This window comes from Trichophyton benhamiae (assembly GCF_000151125.1).
Source record: "Trichophyton benhamiae CBS 112371 chromosome Unknown contig00074.8, whole genome shotgun sequence".
Taxonomy (NCBI): Eukaryota; Fungi; Ascomycota; class Eurotiomycetes; order Onygenales; family Arthrodermataceae; genus Trichophyton; species Trichophyton benhamiae.
In genome coordinates, this window is record NW_003315102.1 from 372,487 (window position 1) to 388,910 (window position 16,424).

A 16,424-nucleotide genomic window follows, 5' to 3' on the forward strand; every position below is an offset into this window, starting at 1 on the left:
TAAAACAAGAAGTAAAAGCTTCTAGTCTATCCGCGAAGGCAGTAAGCAGAAGGTGGTATCCCGATAAAGCAATAAATAAACAATACATCCTTGCGTCCATGCACCCTTGAAAAATTCCAGAAATGCATTCACCCCTCGAAAGGAATAATTTCAAAATATTTCATCATCTTCCTCCGTTTCCCCCCACCTACAACAGATCCTTTACTTTCTGGGCTAGGTCCGCTGGCTCATCTGCTGGTTTTTCTGCAGGTGCATCGGCCTCGCTCGCCTTCTTCTCCAGCCTTTGCTTGATTTCAGTGGTAAGAGAGTCGACGTCAACCAGCACACCTTCCTTCTCAGGGTGGCCATCTGGAAGACCCATCTCCTTGACGCGGACTTGTCCAGCAGCAAGCTCATCTTCACCTAGAATAACGGCGAAGGGGATGCCGTTGGTTTCAGCAGCTTTGAATTGAGCGGGAAGTTTTGGTTTGACTTTGTATGAGAATTCAGCCTGGACATTTGACGTTAGAATATATTCAGAAAGTTAAAGAAAGAAGTTTTTTATATAGGCTTACCTTGATACCGGCCTCCCAAAGTGACCTGCAGATCTGCATTCGCTCCTTTAGTAACCCTGTGAAACCCTTGCCGCCAAACGCCATAACGTATACATCCACCTCACTGCTTCGTAGAGCATTTGCATTGCTCTCGCGCTGCATGCGAGCTTTGGTGATGGAGAAGATTCGATCAACACCGAACGATACTCCGACACATGGTATCTGGGCCTTTGGCGAGAACATGCCGACTAGGTCATCGTATCGACCTCCAGCAGCAACACTGCCGACGCCAACAGAAGGATCATTAGATCTGTCCTCATCAGGGTCTACTTTCTTGTCCTTCTTCGAGGAGCGTTGCAGGGCTTGGGCCTCGGGGGCAGAGGTAGCAGTTGCAGGCGCTGAGCCTTCAGTGATGACCTCGTAGATAAGACCGGTGTAATAATCAAGACCACGAGCAAGACTCATATCGAAGGAGATCTTGTCTACCACGCCAAAGTCTTCAAGATATTCAAGCAACAAGGCCATGTCATCCAAGCCGGCTTTGGCAGAGGCGTTGGCAGTGAGTTTCTCATCTGTCAGCAATGATTCAAGGAGGTCTCGTCTGCCCTTTCGAACAACATATGTCTGAATGCTATCAGCTACGGCACCGTCGAGGCCCTTTTCATCCACCATTTCCTTCCTGACGTCCTCCCATGGTAGTTTGTCCAGCTTGTCCACCGCGCTGGAGATGGTCCGTATTTTATCCTGAGGCACACCACACACCTCAAACAGGCCATCCAAAATCTTTCGGTGGTTAACTTTAATCGTATATTTCCCCTTCCAGCCCAGGTCCTCGAACACTTCGGTGACAATCTTAAGCACCTCCGAGTCCGCAACCATGGGGTCAAACTGTGCACCGGCAATATCGAAGTCGCACTGGTAGAACTCTCTCATCCGTCCCTTTGTCATAGCTGGCTGATCTCGCCTGTACACCTTGGCCAAGTGGTATCGTTTTATGTTGCGCACATCCGGATTCATGGCCAGCCATCGTGCAAAGGGGACGGTCAAGTCATATCGCAACGAGCATATCTCTCCGCCTTGGTCCTGCAGGTCGTATATCAGCTTCGAATCCTCGCCGTACTTGCCCGCCAGGATCTCGCGCAGCTCAAAGACAGGCGTGTCAAGCGCCATGCCACCGTGACGCTTGAAGACATTGGTGATTGTGCTGAAGATGTTGTCGCGCAGCAGGGCATCAGGGCCAGACCAGTCCTTGGTCCCCTTGGGCGTCTTGAGGGTAAACGAGTTCTTTCCCTTGGGCGCCATGGTGTCTAGCTGGTCTGGAGGGTGCGAGTGGTCGTGATATCGGCGAGAGGAAGAAGACGAGCAGTGTTGTGCGAAGATGGAGGGGTCTCTACCGGAGTTTAGAGTTGGGATGGAGGGGAGGGCTCGAACGGACAGTCGACGGCAGCCAAAAACCCGCAGAACCCGCTGGCACAGCATCCAAAACGATCGTCAAGGAGAACAGATAAAAAGAAGGAAGGAAAATGAAGGAATTGAGGGCCTTAATTACTGTTTTATACACTTCAAGACTGCCTTTGACTCATACTTTTCATGTAGTCATTGCATCGATACACGGAGAATAGAATCTCCGCCAGCAAAATCTCTGCCAAAAAAAAAAAAATGGAAATAAAAAAAGATATAAATGCGCTCCCTAGCGGGGAATCGAACCCCGGGCACGAGTGTGAGAGACTCGGATGTTACCTCTACACCACTAAGGATGGCTGGATGGAAGAGCGAGGCTGTGCTGCTTCATAGAGGTGGGCAGCCACCAACGGCAGGTCTTGGTGTTTCTCCCTATCTAGACGCACCTACTGGATGGAAGAAGGTAAAGGGAAAAGCTATGTTTCATGGTTAACAATCAGGCTAATTTCAGTAGTCACGGAGGAAGAGAAATATAGATAGATGGCTGGGACTCCTTCTTGGATATGTGGCATTTGTAGCTTGGGCGACATCGTAGGTACCTGACATATAGGTACACAACTTCAAGGCGATTGAAATATTTCCTCCTCACGATCGGAGACACGGTCACGTTCCTCTAATATTAATTTTAGAAGGTAACTATCAGTGGATGCTGAAGAAAGCTACGTTGAGTTACAACATAGGAACCTGTTGCATGGCGAAGTAGATTATCTATTACTCGCATATTACCTTCTGGTGGAGTATATCTACCATCAAAAGGCATAACTTACTGCTTTACTAAATGAGAATAATGAGAAAATGAATCCGAGGTGAAGCTAGACAGATGACATTCTTGCGGTTAGTTACTTTGGTATTCGCTAGTTCTCTGTCCAGTAATTCGTTGATTGGCTTCCCATGTTAGACAAAATTCGTATCCATATCTATAACTACACGAACGTATGTTGGCAAGGTCAGCTAGTAGCGTACCCTCATATTTATTCAACCACAAAAGAAAGTCACCGTTGCCTTGATATAAGGCAATAGTATTTATGAATGTACTTGATGTAGAATATAAAATATGTAAGGAGGGGCAGTAGAGCGTAAATACATGATATCAGACATGTCTTCACACGAGCAATAGCCTATTGCATAAATTACCCTTTTATTGTTCGTGAAGAAGCCACTTACATAATGAAAAGTCCTTAGTGGTGTAGAGGTAACATAACTCTCTTTCACAGAGTCGCCCGGGGTTCGATTCCCCGCTAGGGAGTAATATTTTTTTATATAATATATATATCCATTCCTAAGTCCACTCACCACTGGTCGCTTGACTCCGGCCGCCCATTTTACCGCGAGAGTGGAGACAAAATATGTCTTGGCATGCATTTTTTTTTTTTTTTTGACTTCCGACCTTTGAATCTACCCACTCTGCTCATCTGCCATTTTGGCGAGCGTTTCCCACAACAAGCCATCCTTAGTGGTGTAGAGGTAACATCCGAGTCTCTCACACTCGTGCCCGGGGTTCGATTCCCCGCTAGGGAGCGCATTCAACTTTGATTTTTATCTTTTTTATGCTCTCGTCAGTTAGTATGTACCTACATCGATCATGGAATTCTCTTTTTTGGTCCCGCATAACAAGACTGGTACGGAGTACGGAGTATTGCATCACTATCTACCTTCTGCAGGCCCTTATCCGCTATCCCACTGTCATCTCTTTTTTCTCGATGTACACCGTACAAAGATGGCCTTATTGCGGTTGTCTCATCAATATAAATAACCAAGTCCTGCCGAAGATGTTGTCCACGTGATGTACTTAAAATCGACGTCTTCAAGTTGTAAGACTATATATAGACACATGATGGATACAGGCGTTTCTACAATACCATGCATAAAGTACTCTATTGTTTTTAAGTGATCTTTTATATATCGTACGTATTATATTCTCCCTATATTATCTGTATGTGTTATTTGTTGCTCTATTTATTTGTAGCAGGGAAGGAACTGTGAGTGAAAGATGAAAATTACATAATCAGCAGCCAAACGAAAAAAAAAAATTAAAAAATGAAAAAAGAATTTTCTCCCTAGCGGGGAATCGAACCCCGGGCGACTCTGTGAAAGAGAGTTATGTTACCTCTACACCACTAAGGATGGTTGTTGTCTGACCTGAGCACCAGTTCTTTATATGCCCTCCATACTTCAACAAATCCAACGTCCACCAAACATCACAGCAATGAATATACATACATACGGAGTATATATCTTCTTACATGCGAGCTCTTGGGCAGGAATAATTAAACATGATCCTACCAGGACACGCTCTTGTGTCTCGCAAGATCATCAACGACCTGGTCTCCCCTTCCCTCCAAGTCCAGCCCGGCGGCGTTGACCTCACCCTGAAGAGAGTGCTTACCTGGACCTCTGCCGGCACCGTCGACCTTGATAACTCGCACCGCCAACCAGCCTCTACGAAGGAAATACCCTTTACCAAGATCAAGTCTAGCTCTAGCAGTAGTAGTAGTGGCGGAAAAGACGACGACGATGACCACGACGACGACCATGACGACGACCACCACGATGAAGCAGTGATGATAGACCTGCCACCTGGCTCGTATCTGGTCGAGTTCAACGAAACGGTCTCGGTGCCGCTGGATGTGATGGGTCAGCTGTTTGTGCGCAGCTCGCTGTTCAGGTCTGGCGCGCTGCTGAGCGCTGGGGTGATGGATGCCGGGTATACGGGAGCTGTGGGTGCGATGTTACAGGTGGTGAACCCGGCGGGTCTGCGGGTGTATAAGGAAGCGAGGCTGGGCCAGTTTGTGTTCCACCAGATGAGCGAGCCGGTGGAAGGGTATGACGGGGCGTATCAGGGGAGTACGAGGGTCGGTTAGGGAGGAGGCACGATAGGATGGGTCGAGCTGGTGAAGGGCGTTGGGCTTATTTTGTGACTACGAGAGTGGTGGAGATAGATATAATATATAGGAGATGTAAGGGGTCTTTCACTTTGAGTAGATTGTAGATTGGTATAGATGCCAGTGTTTATGAGATATCTATACAATACTCGGTTGGAAATTTGATACGGTGTGTGCCCACGGTCTCTGGCTGGACATGACATCATCTAACCGACGTCGGACAGGGCATCCTTCTGAGATCCAAGCTCTGAGATCCCATGGGCCAACGGGGGATAGGGAGGGAGGGAGGGAGGGCCGGCTGTATCACTTTGCTGGCACCGAATCTAGAGAGACAGGCCAGGAGGATGTGCAACCTCGCTGTATAACGAGCAATAACTGCATCGAGTAAGTACTTAAGTAGCGGAGTAGAATGAACATGTGGAGCATATAAACACCAATATTAACGGCGCTTTGAACGGAGGAGGTATCGAGAGTCTACAGTGTACATCTCCATCTTGGTACGTACCAAGTATAACTTACCAGTAGATCTATCATAATATGAGCGGTAGAGCTGCACCTCGCACTGGACGCCCGCTGTTCCACGCAACTCCGACTGCCCCCCAGCTGGCTGCATCCTGCCTCGACTCCCACAAATAACGCCCTGTGTTATGGGACAGGCATGATCCCTGGGCCCGACCTCCTTTCCCACGTGGATCGTCGCCTGCTTTGGCTCCTTTTCCCACGCTCCCCCCTTCGCCTCTGCTTCCAGAAGAACTCTGTCCTCCACCGACGATCGAAAGCAACTTTTCTCCCTGGCGATATATTTAAGTATATAGCTAGTTATACTCCGTAGAACAGATACGCTTTCTGCCGTGGCCGAGAGCGTTTGGCCTGCTGGTGGGTGCGGGATCTCTTCGCCAATCGCCTGGGAGGGGGAGGCATGCCGGCCACGACAGGGATGGGTGGATGGAGAGTGAGCCCAGGTGGAAGCCGCCCGCGCCAGGGAGGAGCAGAGAGGAGTCGAAGGGAGCCACTCTGGAGTTAACGGAGGAGGGACGAGGAGACAGACAGACACGACAGCGTGGGATAACTCGTTAGATGTAAGTAAGTATAGACTGAGGGCGAGGGTGTAGGGGGTGGCAGGGAGGGAGAGGCCGCAAGCCTTGCACCACCACCACCAGCACTAGAAAGTCAAGTCAAGAGAAGCTAAGAGACCAAGAAGGAGGGAGGCTTCGCCCGGAGCTTGTCTGGCAGCTACTCAGTGACAAGACGACAAGGGGGAGGGAGGCAGGCAGATGGAAAGGGGGAGAAAGCCCAAGTCCCCTCCCTCGTCTGCCTGCTGATGCCGTCTGTCATTCGGCGAACGGTGTCACGATCGCACAGGCGCCTGTCATCGATGCCGTCACTCCTTGACTGCCCGTAGAATCAGTAACTCACCAGTTAACTAGAGCACTGTCTGGTGGGATGACTTCAAGAGTAACTGACGATGGCGATGCTCGGGTGTCTGCCTGTGTCGCCCTCGGAAGATATGGCCCCCCCAGCAAGCAAGTACGAGAAACACGCAGAACTAGCGGAAGTTAAGACGGCCCAAGTAAGCGACTTTTCCCTTGCCATGTGTAGGCCGACAGGCATGGCAGGCCGGGGGTCGTCGTCGTCGTCGTTGGCTGGCTGTCTCTTTGGTCTCTCTGGCCGTCTCTTTGGCTGTCGCATAGTTGCCATGCAGAGGTACCTGCGCCCGCACCAGACGCCCGCCCAGCCGCAAAGTACCGCGCCATAGTCAGTAGTCAGTAGTCAGCATGCTGCCTCTTCGCTGCGACTTTGCACTGCGACTCTCGTCTTTCTTTACTCTTTTACTCTTCTTTGCTCTTCTTTACTCTTCTCTTCTTCTTCTCTTCTACTTCTACTTCTTCTACTTCTTCTACTTCTACTCTCTGTCCTGCTTCTCTGCCGTCGCCGTCCCTTGGCAGCCTTCCGCTCCTCCCAAGGCCCTAAGCCCGCCAACCAGGACTAGTTACTTAACCAGAACGCCCTTCTCGTCTCTTCCTCTCTCTCTCGCTCTCTCTCTCTCCTCCCTGCGTGAAACACCTCCGTCGCCCTCGCCCTCGCCCTCGCCTGCGCCCTCGACCGTCCTCACAGCTGCAGGGCTTTCTCTTGCTTCTCCTTCTCCTTCTTCCTCGCTTGAGCCTCGCTGGCCCTCTCGCCGTCCCCGTCGGCCCTTTTACCCCGACTGTACCCACGGCAAGATCCGCTCTTGGTCGCCTTTTCTTAGTTCCCTCGCCTGCAGCCAGCCCTGCGCTGCGTCGACAAAAGACCCTCGCCGAAATACGATCGTCGCCGTTGCTACAAAGACGCTTCCCTCTTCCGTCTTCCTTCTTCCTCCTGTTCCTACGCCCTATTCTGTGTCCAGATGGTCCAGCGCGCCTCCGTCGAACCGCCTGTCTGTTGACCCGATCGTCCCATATATAACTGCTATTTATATACATTTATATATATATATTATATTCATTCCTGTGCTGCTCTGCGCCGGCCCTCCTCTGGCTTGGCTGCGTGAGAGCCGGTGACAGCCAGACCCTTCGAGCTCGCGGTTCACCATGAGCTCGTTCTTTGGCAAGTTCAGAGGCAATGGAGTACGTCGGAGCTCTCTTGAGGACACCACAGCTTTTGCATTTAAAAAAAAAAATAAAAGTGACATCATTTTTTTGCTGATTATCGACTCTCTCTCTTCTTTCTTTTGCTTTTATCCAGGCCAACAGCACCTCCGCCAACGGTACCGCAGCCTCGAAGAAGGACTCGGCTCCCTTGCCCAAGACGCCGCTCCAGAAACTCCTCTCGGACGCCGGACCGCTCAAAAGTGATGGCAGTGACAAGTTCTTTGGCATGGAGAATGTAAGTCCCTTCATAACTTCTTTTGTTAATATTATTAGCGATGTGGTACTGACTTGTCTTCTAGGCCCCATTCGCCAACACATGGTTAGTCAGGGACATCTCCTTCTCTTTGGATATAATAATGTCTTTCCTAACAGGCCTTACCTCTCACAGCTACTGCAATTCCATCCTCCAATGTCTATATTACTCCGCCCCCTTTAGAGAGTCCGTCATAAACTACCCCCAGCGCTCTCCGCCAGAGTCGCTCAAACACGCACTCTCCACCAACTTCAAGTACCCGGACCCAGACATCTCGCTCGAAGAAGCACTGCTCCAGACCAAGCTCAAGCAGCAGCAGCTCGCCACCAGCAATGGAGTCAGACCAACACTCAACCCGCAGAACCAGATCCCAAAGGCAGAGGACAAGGACTCGCCAGAGTACAAGAAGAAAGTCGCCATGCATACCCTGCCCGTCCTCGAGACGACCGACAATTCTCAAAACTACGGCATGCAGGAGTCCCTCTTTACCTCGCTAAAGGACATATTCGAGTCCATAGCCGCCAGCGAGGAACGCGTCGGTGTCGTCAGACCACAGCACTTCCTCGACGTCCTACGGCGGGAAAATGAGATGTTCAGAACGGCCATGCACCAGGACGCCCACGAGTTTCTGAACCTGCTGCTCAACGAAGTCGTCAACAATGTCGAGGCCGAGGCAAACAGGACCTCCATGCTCGAAGCAGACGCCGACTCAGAGTCAAGCACTGCAACCTCCACTTCCGTCGCAACTACACTGGCTACCTCTGTCGGCGGCAGCGCAAAGTCCCCCTACAGCACTCGCTGGGTCCACGAGCTGTTCGAGGGGAAGCTCACCTCCGAAACAGAGTGTCTTACCTGTGAAAAGAAATCCCAGCGTGACGAGGCATTCCTCGATCTCTCCGTCGACCTGGAACAGCACTCCTCCGTAACCTCATGTCTGCGGAAATTCTCGCAGGAAGAGATGCTCTGCGAACGCAACAAGTTCCACTGTGATAACTGCGGCGGCCTGCAGGAAGCTGAAAAGAGAATGAAGATAAAGCGTCTGCCCAGGATATTGGCCCTGCACCTGAAACGCTTCAAGTACACCGAAGACCAGCAAAGGTTACAGAAGCTGTTCCATCGTGTCGTCTATCCTTACTACCTACGACTCTTCAATACCACAGACGATGCCGAGGACCCGGACCGCCTGTACGAGCTCTATGCCGTGGTCGTGCATATCGGCGGCGGGCCCTACCATGGCCACTATGTAGCTATCATAAAAACCGAAGACAGAGGCTGGCTGCTGTTCGATGACGAGATGGTCGAACCCGTCGACAAAAGCTATGTGCGCAATTTCTTCGGTGACAAGCCGGGCCAGGCTTGTGCCTATGTCTTGTTCTACCAGGAAACTACCTTCGAGGCCATGCAGCGCGAGCTGCAGAGTGACGAGCGCATGTCTGCCGCTTCAAAGTCTCAGGATGCGGATCTGGCACCCTTGGCGGCTCTGGACTTGAAAACTACCGGAAATCAGCCAATCCCAACACCGCCGCAGGATATCAGTCGGGTTCGCAGTGCCATACCCCAGCTCCCTACAACAACAGACAGCTCAACCGCTGGCTCATTCAACCCCATCAAACTGATACCCAGCGCACCGCAGCTCTCGAATATAGGTGATGCCCCGCCAACCGCCCTCCCTACCACGGCAGCCAATTCACAACCAGCCACTGCACCTACGCCATCGTCTAACAAACTGCCCATCTCTCTACCTCGTATCCCTCTGATGTCTCGAACTCCTGACCGAACCGCCGAAATTCAGTCCAAAAAGGAACGAGCTCGTGAAGAAAAGGACCGCAAGGCTCAGGAGAAAGAAATCCAGAAGCAGAAACGCAAGGAACAGGAGAAAGCAGAGGCCCGTCTGAGAGAGCTAGCGAAGAAGGAAGAACAGCAGATCAAATCTGCCCTCGACGCAAGTAAACTTACGGCTAAAGAAGAGAAAAAGAGACTGTCCTCTGAGAAGAAACGGTTGTCCTCAGAGGGTGCATCCGACGCTGCCAATGGTAACGGCAGCACCAATGCTAATGGGAATGGAAATACCAATGGAATCGCCAATGGTTTCACGAACGGCATCAACGGAATCGCAGGCGGACTGGGCAGACTCAAACTCGGCAGCCGAACACTCAGCTACAGCAGAAAACACAAAGACAACAACACCTCCAACAATAACAAAGACAACAAGGATAACAAGGACAACAAGGACAAAGTGCCAGCCCTACCTACTGCTTCTGCTTCTGCCATGAACGGCAACCCTACTGCTTCAGACATCACTATCACGCCCAAAAACTTCCAACGACGGGATCTCGATACCTCATCCAGTGCAATCACTGATGCAGCTAACCAGCCTCCCGCTTCAGGCTCTGCTTCCGGGTCCGGAACGAGCGAGCAGCCCCATCTAGCAGCCAGAGTACTCGCACAGGCTGAGCAGGAGGATTTCTCCTCGCACCAGCAACAGTCGCAGATCACTTCACTCCCACAACCACCCCCTACTCCATCTCCGCCGAAACAACCCACCCCCCGACGAAGCAGGTTCAGCCTCCGCAAAAAGTCATTCAGTGTGCTATAACTCGATACTTCACACCTAGCTCCTGTCCCCTTCTTTACTTTACCCGTCTGCCTCTCGCTTGAATCGTCAAATCATCTCGCATCTGTACCACATATCTGAGTTTGCCATATACTACATACCCACATACATACACTGGTTGGCTGGCTTTCATCGGCGTCTCATCTTTTTCTTCATCTTTCCTATCTTTTCTACTCATTTACGCGGAGTCGCTGGTTATCACATCACCTCGTTTTTTTCCCCTTCTAGCCGACCATCTTTCTCTTCCCTGCATATATTTGCCGTGGTTTATCCATACCTCTCCGCCTCTTTGGATTGTATATAGAGCCCTACACTTCTCTCGCTTTTAACGTGCCATGTAACCCGTCCATCATTCCCTTCCTACCTCACGATCTACAGCCTGATACCAAACCAAAGACGATTTAAATGCCATTTCCCATTCTATACACCGTCCAAAGAAAGACAGGTGTCCTTCTTCCGTTCAATTTTTTCACTTGCTGGCATCAGATCGTTCGTTTCCACTGCCTTTCTTTTTTTTTGCCCTGCGCGTCTACATATACAGTATGGCATGCCAGATTTTGACTGATGGAAAAATTAAGAACAGAACTGATTACTTGCAAGAGAAAAGTGTGTGTTGATGTTGATGTTGATGTTAAATGTAGCCCGGTACACGGCTAACTATGCATCGCTAATGAAATGTTAAATGTTAATATGATTGATTGATTGATTAGATTCACTGGTCTTGGGGGAGGTTTATTCTCCAATTTATCTTTCTCTTATGCTTCGCTTTGCTTCACTACCATTGCCTCCGTATCATTTAATATTTTGATTGAGAAATGGCCCTGTGCCAGCTGGGCGCCACCACGCTATCCTTCTTCGGCGGAGGTTGGGACACTGCTCTGATGCCCTTCTAGCAGCCATGACGGTGCGCAGTGTCTGGAAGTGGGTGCGGCGTCAGGCGGGAAAGAAGGTAAGTATCATATATAAAAACGCCAAACATCGATTCAAATTCGCAAATCCATTATAAAACTCCATAAGCAAGAATCATCCCAGAACCAACTCGTAGAATATAACCAGCATATTTATAGCGATTAACGGGACTATATCGCGAATGGTCAGAACAGATCCCCCACGAAGGTATGTATGTATATATGTGTGGCAGACGACGTACTCCTCATAACTGTCCGAACACTAGCGATTAAATCGGCGGATTTCGCTTTTATGCTTGTGTTATCGTGTGTTGCTCCGAACCCTGCATCGTACTGTGTTCGACTCCAGCCGACTTTTATCAGAGTAGTTAGCATTGTCACTTCTGCAGGATAAGAGGTAAGGCAAGGGGGGTATGGGTATGGGCATTCGATGGCGGCTGGCGGGGGCGATTTACTTCGTGCTAGGAAGCGATCTTCCGATAATATTGCAATGGCGTTTATTATAAGTATTACCACTATAGATTAGACAGATAAGCTTGTAAGTCTCCTGGTTTCATGCAGATTTCTTGGAGGTGTGTGCGTTGCATTGGTATAGATAGATAGGGTACTACTTGACAGACAGCGGAGAGAAAGAGCGCATACCTTGAAATAGTTTCCCGAGGCCAAAGAAGAACATTTTGAAGATTTTATTGCGAGAAATCACTTTACGTCCAGAGCCCTGGTTTCCGGAGAGTAGAGAGCGCAGCGCAAAGAGTCGACTTCGTTGCGGCCTTGCAAGTTGATATTGATTGATTGATAACCTCGACCGAACGTTGTTGGAAGCTGGAGCTTTCACGTGACTGTGCTTTCGCAACACCTTCCAGGGCTGCAACTAACTACATGCTGATCCCAATGTCAACACACTAGACAAGTTAACAATTCCATCCTGATACCCATAATAATTTTGATGTGAATTGGTCGGTGTTTAAAAATTGTTTATTCTGTTAGTGCCAGATGATATGCAGAATCTGATATTCGCGTTTACGCTGGCAGTCAGCTGCATCATTGGCACCGCTTACCTTTGGCTATCCCCTTTTACCAAGGTTGAGGAGTCCTTTAATATCCAGGCAGCCCATGACATATTAAAGTACGGAGTGCCCTCAGTCGGTAACCCGCTGCCCGTCCTCAACCAATATGATCATGTTAGTTTCCCTGGATCCGTCCCCAGGACGTTCGTTGGCGCTGTCATTCTAGCTGGCGTTGCTCAGCCGGTGATACGTATTACTGGTGCTGATCCTCAAGCCATAGGTTGGTTTCAATACCCTTTGCATATATAACATATATTATGCTAACATACCTATTAGTACGCGGCGTGCTATGGTTCATTAATTTCCTCGCTTTGGGAGGGTTTGCTCGTGCGCTGAGCAGGTCATTTGGATTGACTACTGGAATATGGTACCTCTTGTTCCAAGGTAGTCAGTTTCATATCATGTACTATGCTTCGAGGACCCTTCCGAATATGTTCGCGTTACCTATCAGTATGCACAACCCTTGTCCTGCTCTAACCTTATAACTTTTTTTTATGTCTATCTATTTATCAATGACCAATAGCTACCTTTACCTATACCCTTCTCGTGGCATGTCTGCACGCATCATCTAGCGAACGTATAAGCAGGAATTATCGATTATCGCTCTACCTGCTCACCATTGCAGGGGTGATTTTCCGGTCTGAAATCGCAGTCTTACTAGGCACAACAACGATATACCTCTGGGCTCAGGGGCGGATAGGCTTACGTCGAGAAATAATTCCAGCAGGCATTGGCGGTGTTTTGGTTGGTCTAACCATCACCCTACTGATCGATTCTTTCTTTTGGCAGAAGTTCCCCCTCTGGCCTGAATTGGCTGGTTTTGCATATAATGTTCTTCAGGGGAAGGCTTCAAACTGGGGTACCGACCCGTGGTACCATTACTTGATCAATGCCCTGCCTCGTCTTCTTTTAAATCCGTTGGTATATCTTGTGTGTATCCCTATTGCTTGTCTGATGCATCCGCTCCGTCAAGCTGCCCGGTCCATCGTCATTCCGCTCGTTAGCTTTATTGCGGTAATGAGTCTTCAGCCACATAAGGAATGGCGCTTTATCATCTACACAATACCGCCGTTGACCGGCGTTGCTTCCCTTGGAGCATCATATGTCTGGACTCGTCGAGCGAAATCCATCCTTTACTGCCTCCTTTCCCTCTCCCTTGTACTTACAACCTTGGTTTCGTTCGCGATCTCATTCTTCATCCTTCTACCTATTTCCATGGCCAACTACCCAGGCGGAGCAGCCATGAAGCAAGTGCATGTTCTCGCCCATAACACTCAACCGGTCATTACGGTCCACATGGACACATTAACATGCCAAACCGGAGCAACGCATTTCTTGGAGATGCCAATTCCCAAGTCCCCAATGATCTATCTCCCTGGCTCGAGCGATGGTAGCTTTCCCGAGCTCAAGGCCGGAGAGTCCAGATGGATATATGACAAGACAGAAAGCGAAATTGAAAAGAGAAACTCTGAATTCTGGGGTCGAATTGATTATGCCCTTGTTGAAGACGAGTCGGTTCTCCGCGGAATGGGTAACTGGAGGCTTATTGATAACGCTTATGGATATGATGGGACCCGCATTGTTCGGCCGGGTACTGATGACTGCTACGCGTGTGGTGTCGAGACTATGATCTTGCGGACATTATTTGGGGATACTGGAGTTGATTATTGGGAATCGTTCAAGGCGGGTGCAAGGAAACATATTACACGTGGCTGGTGGGTTGAAGCTCGGTTGGCCCCAAAGATCAGGATCATGAAACATATCAGATGAATGTTCTCAACACCATTCTGAAGAATAGTCTTTATATCTATATGTACTACCGGGTGTATCACTTCATGGAGATATCGTTATTAAAGGGTGACGGATTATTGTATTATATAGACCAAGTGAGAACAACAACTTGGGGGTATGTTAGGAAAATTCGAACTCAGCGCACAGGGAATCATGACTGTTGGTTCAAGGCATCTAGCCTTTTCTCTAAATCTTTAACCCAAGGGCCCATGACTTCCATGTTCCCTTTCATTGTCTCTTCACTTTCCTTGACCTTCTCCTCCATGGCTTTGAGCCCCTCCCTCCATTGATCTATTTCTTTCTTCATATCAGCCTGACGTTGTTCTAACGCATCAAGGTCCTGGTTAGCCGTTGCAGCCCCGGCATGTATAGCACGTAAAGAACGTAACCGTTCTAATACAGTAGGAAGCAAGGGATGCAAGGAGGTGATGGTGGGCAGGGTTTGGTATAATGCTTGTATCTTGGCAGTTTGTTCAGATGCAGCGGCATCTGATTCTACTGCTGCGGAGGTAGAAAGTGTAGGATCCATGAAAGGCTGCGGTTCGTCAGATGTTGCAGCAGCAATACGGGCAGAAAACGCTGCACGAGCTGCATCGGTTGCTCTCTGCCTGGCAGTGGTAAGTGCTTCCGCGTCAGCAGTGAGTTTGCGGATTTTGCTGCTTAATGCTTCAATGTGTGGAGTTGTCGTTACCGATAAGGGCCCAGATGGCCGATCGGTATGTGTCGATTGGTTGGCAGTAAGAGTGCTGCTGAGTGTCGAGAGCTGGGAAGAAAGATGATTGAGTGATGGTAGAATAGGCTGGATGTCCATGTCTGAAGGGTCGTCTGGTGATACCGGTACGGGTGTGTTCTTCAACCCCAGTGCAGCTTCTAGCAGCGCGAGTCGTGCGTCGAAAGATGCCGCTTGCGATAGAATTGAGGCGTTGGGGCTGGGCTGGGAAGTGGAAGACCCATCAGCACCTACAGGCCCCTGGCCTAAAACGCGTTGGCCGTTGTATACGTCTGTAGAGAGTTTATGGGATAATGCGGCCTCTGCCGTGTGACCGGTCCCTTTGGAAGAAGTGTAGAGGGTATCCAAAGTCTGGCTAAGCTCCAAGATTCCTTCATCATGGTCACCATGTGCCTCGCCTTCCTCTGTTTCTGCATCGCCATCCCTTTGGGCTTTCCTGCTGGCAAGCTCTTCTTTTAGTTCTTCAGTCTCCCTTCGAAGTCGAGCGAGCTTTCTCTCAAGGGTTTCGTCCTCTTCGTCACTAAGGTCTCCAAGTACCAACTCTACCCTATTCTGCCGTCCCGGGCCCCTTATCGTTCGGTAGGATTTCTTCTTGGATGCAATGCTATCTGAGAAGTCCACGTCTTTAGCATCGACTCGAACAGGTTCGAAATGTGAACGAGCTTCATCAACTCGTAATCTACGGCCATCGATCTCTGGGTTTGAAGACTGTTCCGGATCGAAGGGCGAAGAGGAGCGTACCGTTGTGGCCTAATATATTCTTCCATCAGCATGTAAATCTCCAGAGTCCGCATTAGCAGTGAGTAGGCATTACCGGCAGCGTAGAAGCGTCTGTCAATTCGGGGGTTTCATAGATATCAGGAGCAAGGTCCTTATCACCAGGTGTTAGCAAACGGCAGTCACTCCTAGGCGGTATTTCTCATAGAGGCACATACCAGGTCAGGAAGTCCAGCGTATTTCTTATTAAACGCCATTTCAGCTGTGTCTTAGTCCCCGTCTCGCTTCTTGTCGATGCTGCTGACTCTGTCCATCCTTCTCTTCATCTTCATCTTCAAATCTCCCTCCACCGGCGCGCCATGTTTGTATCACGTGACGGCTCACACCTTAAATCGACTTCCCTCAATGTTCCAAGTCGAGATGGAAGTTTCCAACTTCCCACAGCGAATTCCCGGCTGCACAAGCTCGCTATGCCTGCACGAGCTACGATGGAGAGGGCAACGGTAGCAGGATTGAGCTAAGACATGCAGTTTCGATAGGCCAAATGATGACTTACTCCCATCTCCTCGATGACTTTGTTCACTAACCAATAGTAGGGTGGTATCTGCAGTTAGGGCTTACCCTCTTCACAAGCCGTGGGAAGACCCCCGAAAATGCGAGACAACAAACATAAACTCTCGGGGGATTCCAAAAGGGGTTCAGCAGGTTCCCATGGCTCTTATTTCCGCGCTAATAATTGCGCCTACAAACAGCTCGGGGGCTATAGAACTGCTACTAATGCTGTGGACGGGAAGTTTCCGGGGCACATCAGAACGCTGGGGCTGAGGACGGGGGATTA

The 16,424-nt window shown here is 49.6% G+C and overlaps 5 protein-coding genes, 2 non-coding genes and 2 pseudogenes across 9 annotated transcripts; 5 read left to right on the forward strand and 4 right to left on the reverse strand.

Moving 5' to 3' along the window:
- Nucleotides 1-187: 187 nt before the first annotated feature.
- Nucleotides 188-2,012, reverse strand: ARB_00135 (uncharacterized protein; the record flags this gene model as incomplete). Its single annotated transcript, XM_003013642.1, has 2 exons — nucleotides 188-490; nucleotides 555-2,012. 2 exons carry the CDS (start codon nucleotides 2,010-2,012, stop codon nucleotides 188-190), a joined length of 1,761 nt encoding a protein of 586 aa, XP_003013688.1.
- A 207-nt stretch (nucleotides 2,013-2,219) lies between these two features.
- On the reverse strand, nucleotides 2,220-2,290 carry ARB_00136 (annotated as a pseudogene). The gene has a single exon. The product of its transcript is annotated as a tRNA-OTHER (tRNA).
- Nucleotides 2,291-3,169: 879 nt separating this feature from the next.
- ARB_00137 lies at nucleotides 3,170-3,240 on the forward strand. Its single transcript has one exon. It is a non-coding gene; the product is annotated as a tRNA-Glu (tRNA).
- A 201-nt stretch (nucleotides 3,241-3,441) lies between these two features.
- ARB_00138 lies at nucleotides 3,442-3,512 on the forward strand (annotated as a pseudogene). Its single transcript has one exon. The product of its transcript is annotated as a tRNA-OTHER (tRNA).
- Nucleotides 3,513-4,047: 535 nt separating this feature from the next.
- Nucleotides 4,048-4,118, reverse strand: ARB_00139. The gene has a single exon. It is a non-coding gene; the product is annotated as a tRNA-Glu (tRNA).
- A 149-nt stretch (nucleotides 4,119-4,267) lies between these two features.
- ARB_00140 (dUTPase, putative) lies at nucleotides 4,268-4,855 on the forward strand (the record flags this gene model as incomplete). The annotated part of the gene is made up of 1 exon (XM_003013643.1): nucleotides 4,268-4,855. One exon carries the CDS (start codon nucleotides 4,268-4,270, stop codon nucleotides 4,853-4,855), a length of 588 nt encoding a protein of 195 aa, XP_003013689.1.
- Nucleotides 4,856-6,651: 1,796 nt separating this feature from the next.
- ARB_00141 (ubiquitin C-terminal hydrolase CreB) lies at nucleotides 6,652-10,355 on the forward strand (the record flags this gene model as incomplete). Its single annotated transcript, XM_003013644.1, has 3 exons — nucleotides 6,652-7,412; nucleotides 7,609-7,741; nucleotides 7,806-10,355. 3 exons carry the CDS (start codon nucleotides 6,652-6,654, stop codon nucleotides 10,353-10,355), a joined length of 3,444 nt encoding a protein of 1,147 aa, XP_003013690.1.
- Nucleotides 10,356-12,749: 2,394 nt separating this feature from the next.
- ARB_00142 (alpha-1,6-mannosyltransferase subunit (Ecm39), putative) lies at nucleotides 12,750-14,118 on the forward strand (the record flags this gene model as incomplete). Its single annotated transcript, XM_003013645.1, has 2 exons — nucleotides 12,750-12,798; nucleotides 12,872-14,118. 2 exons carry the CDS (start codon nucleotides 12,750-12,752, stop codon nucleotides 14,116-14,118), a joined length of 1,296 nt encoding a protein of 431 aa, XP_003013691.1.
- A 172-nt stretch (nucleotides 14,119-14,290) lies between these two features.
- ARB_00143 (uncharacterized protein) lies at nucleotides 14,291-15,843 on the reverse strand (the record flags this gene model as incomplete). Its single annotated transcript, XM_003013646.1, has 2 exons — nucleotides 14,291-15,619; nucleotides 15,805-15,843. The coding sequence occupies 2 exons, from the start codon at nucleotides 15,841-15,843 to the stop codon at nucleotides 14,291-14,293; spliced, it is 1,368 nt and encodes a 455-aa protein (XP_003013692.1).
- Nucleotides 15,844-16,424: the final 581 nt, after the last annotated feature.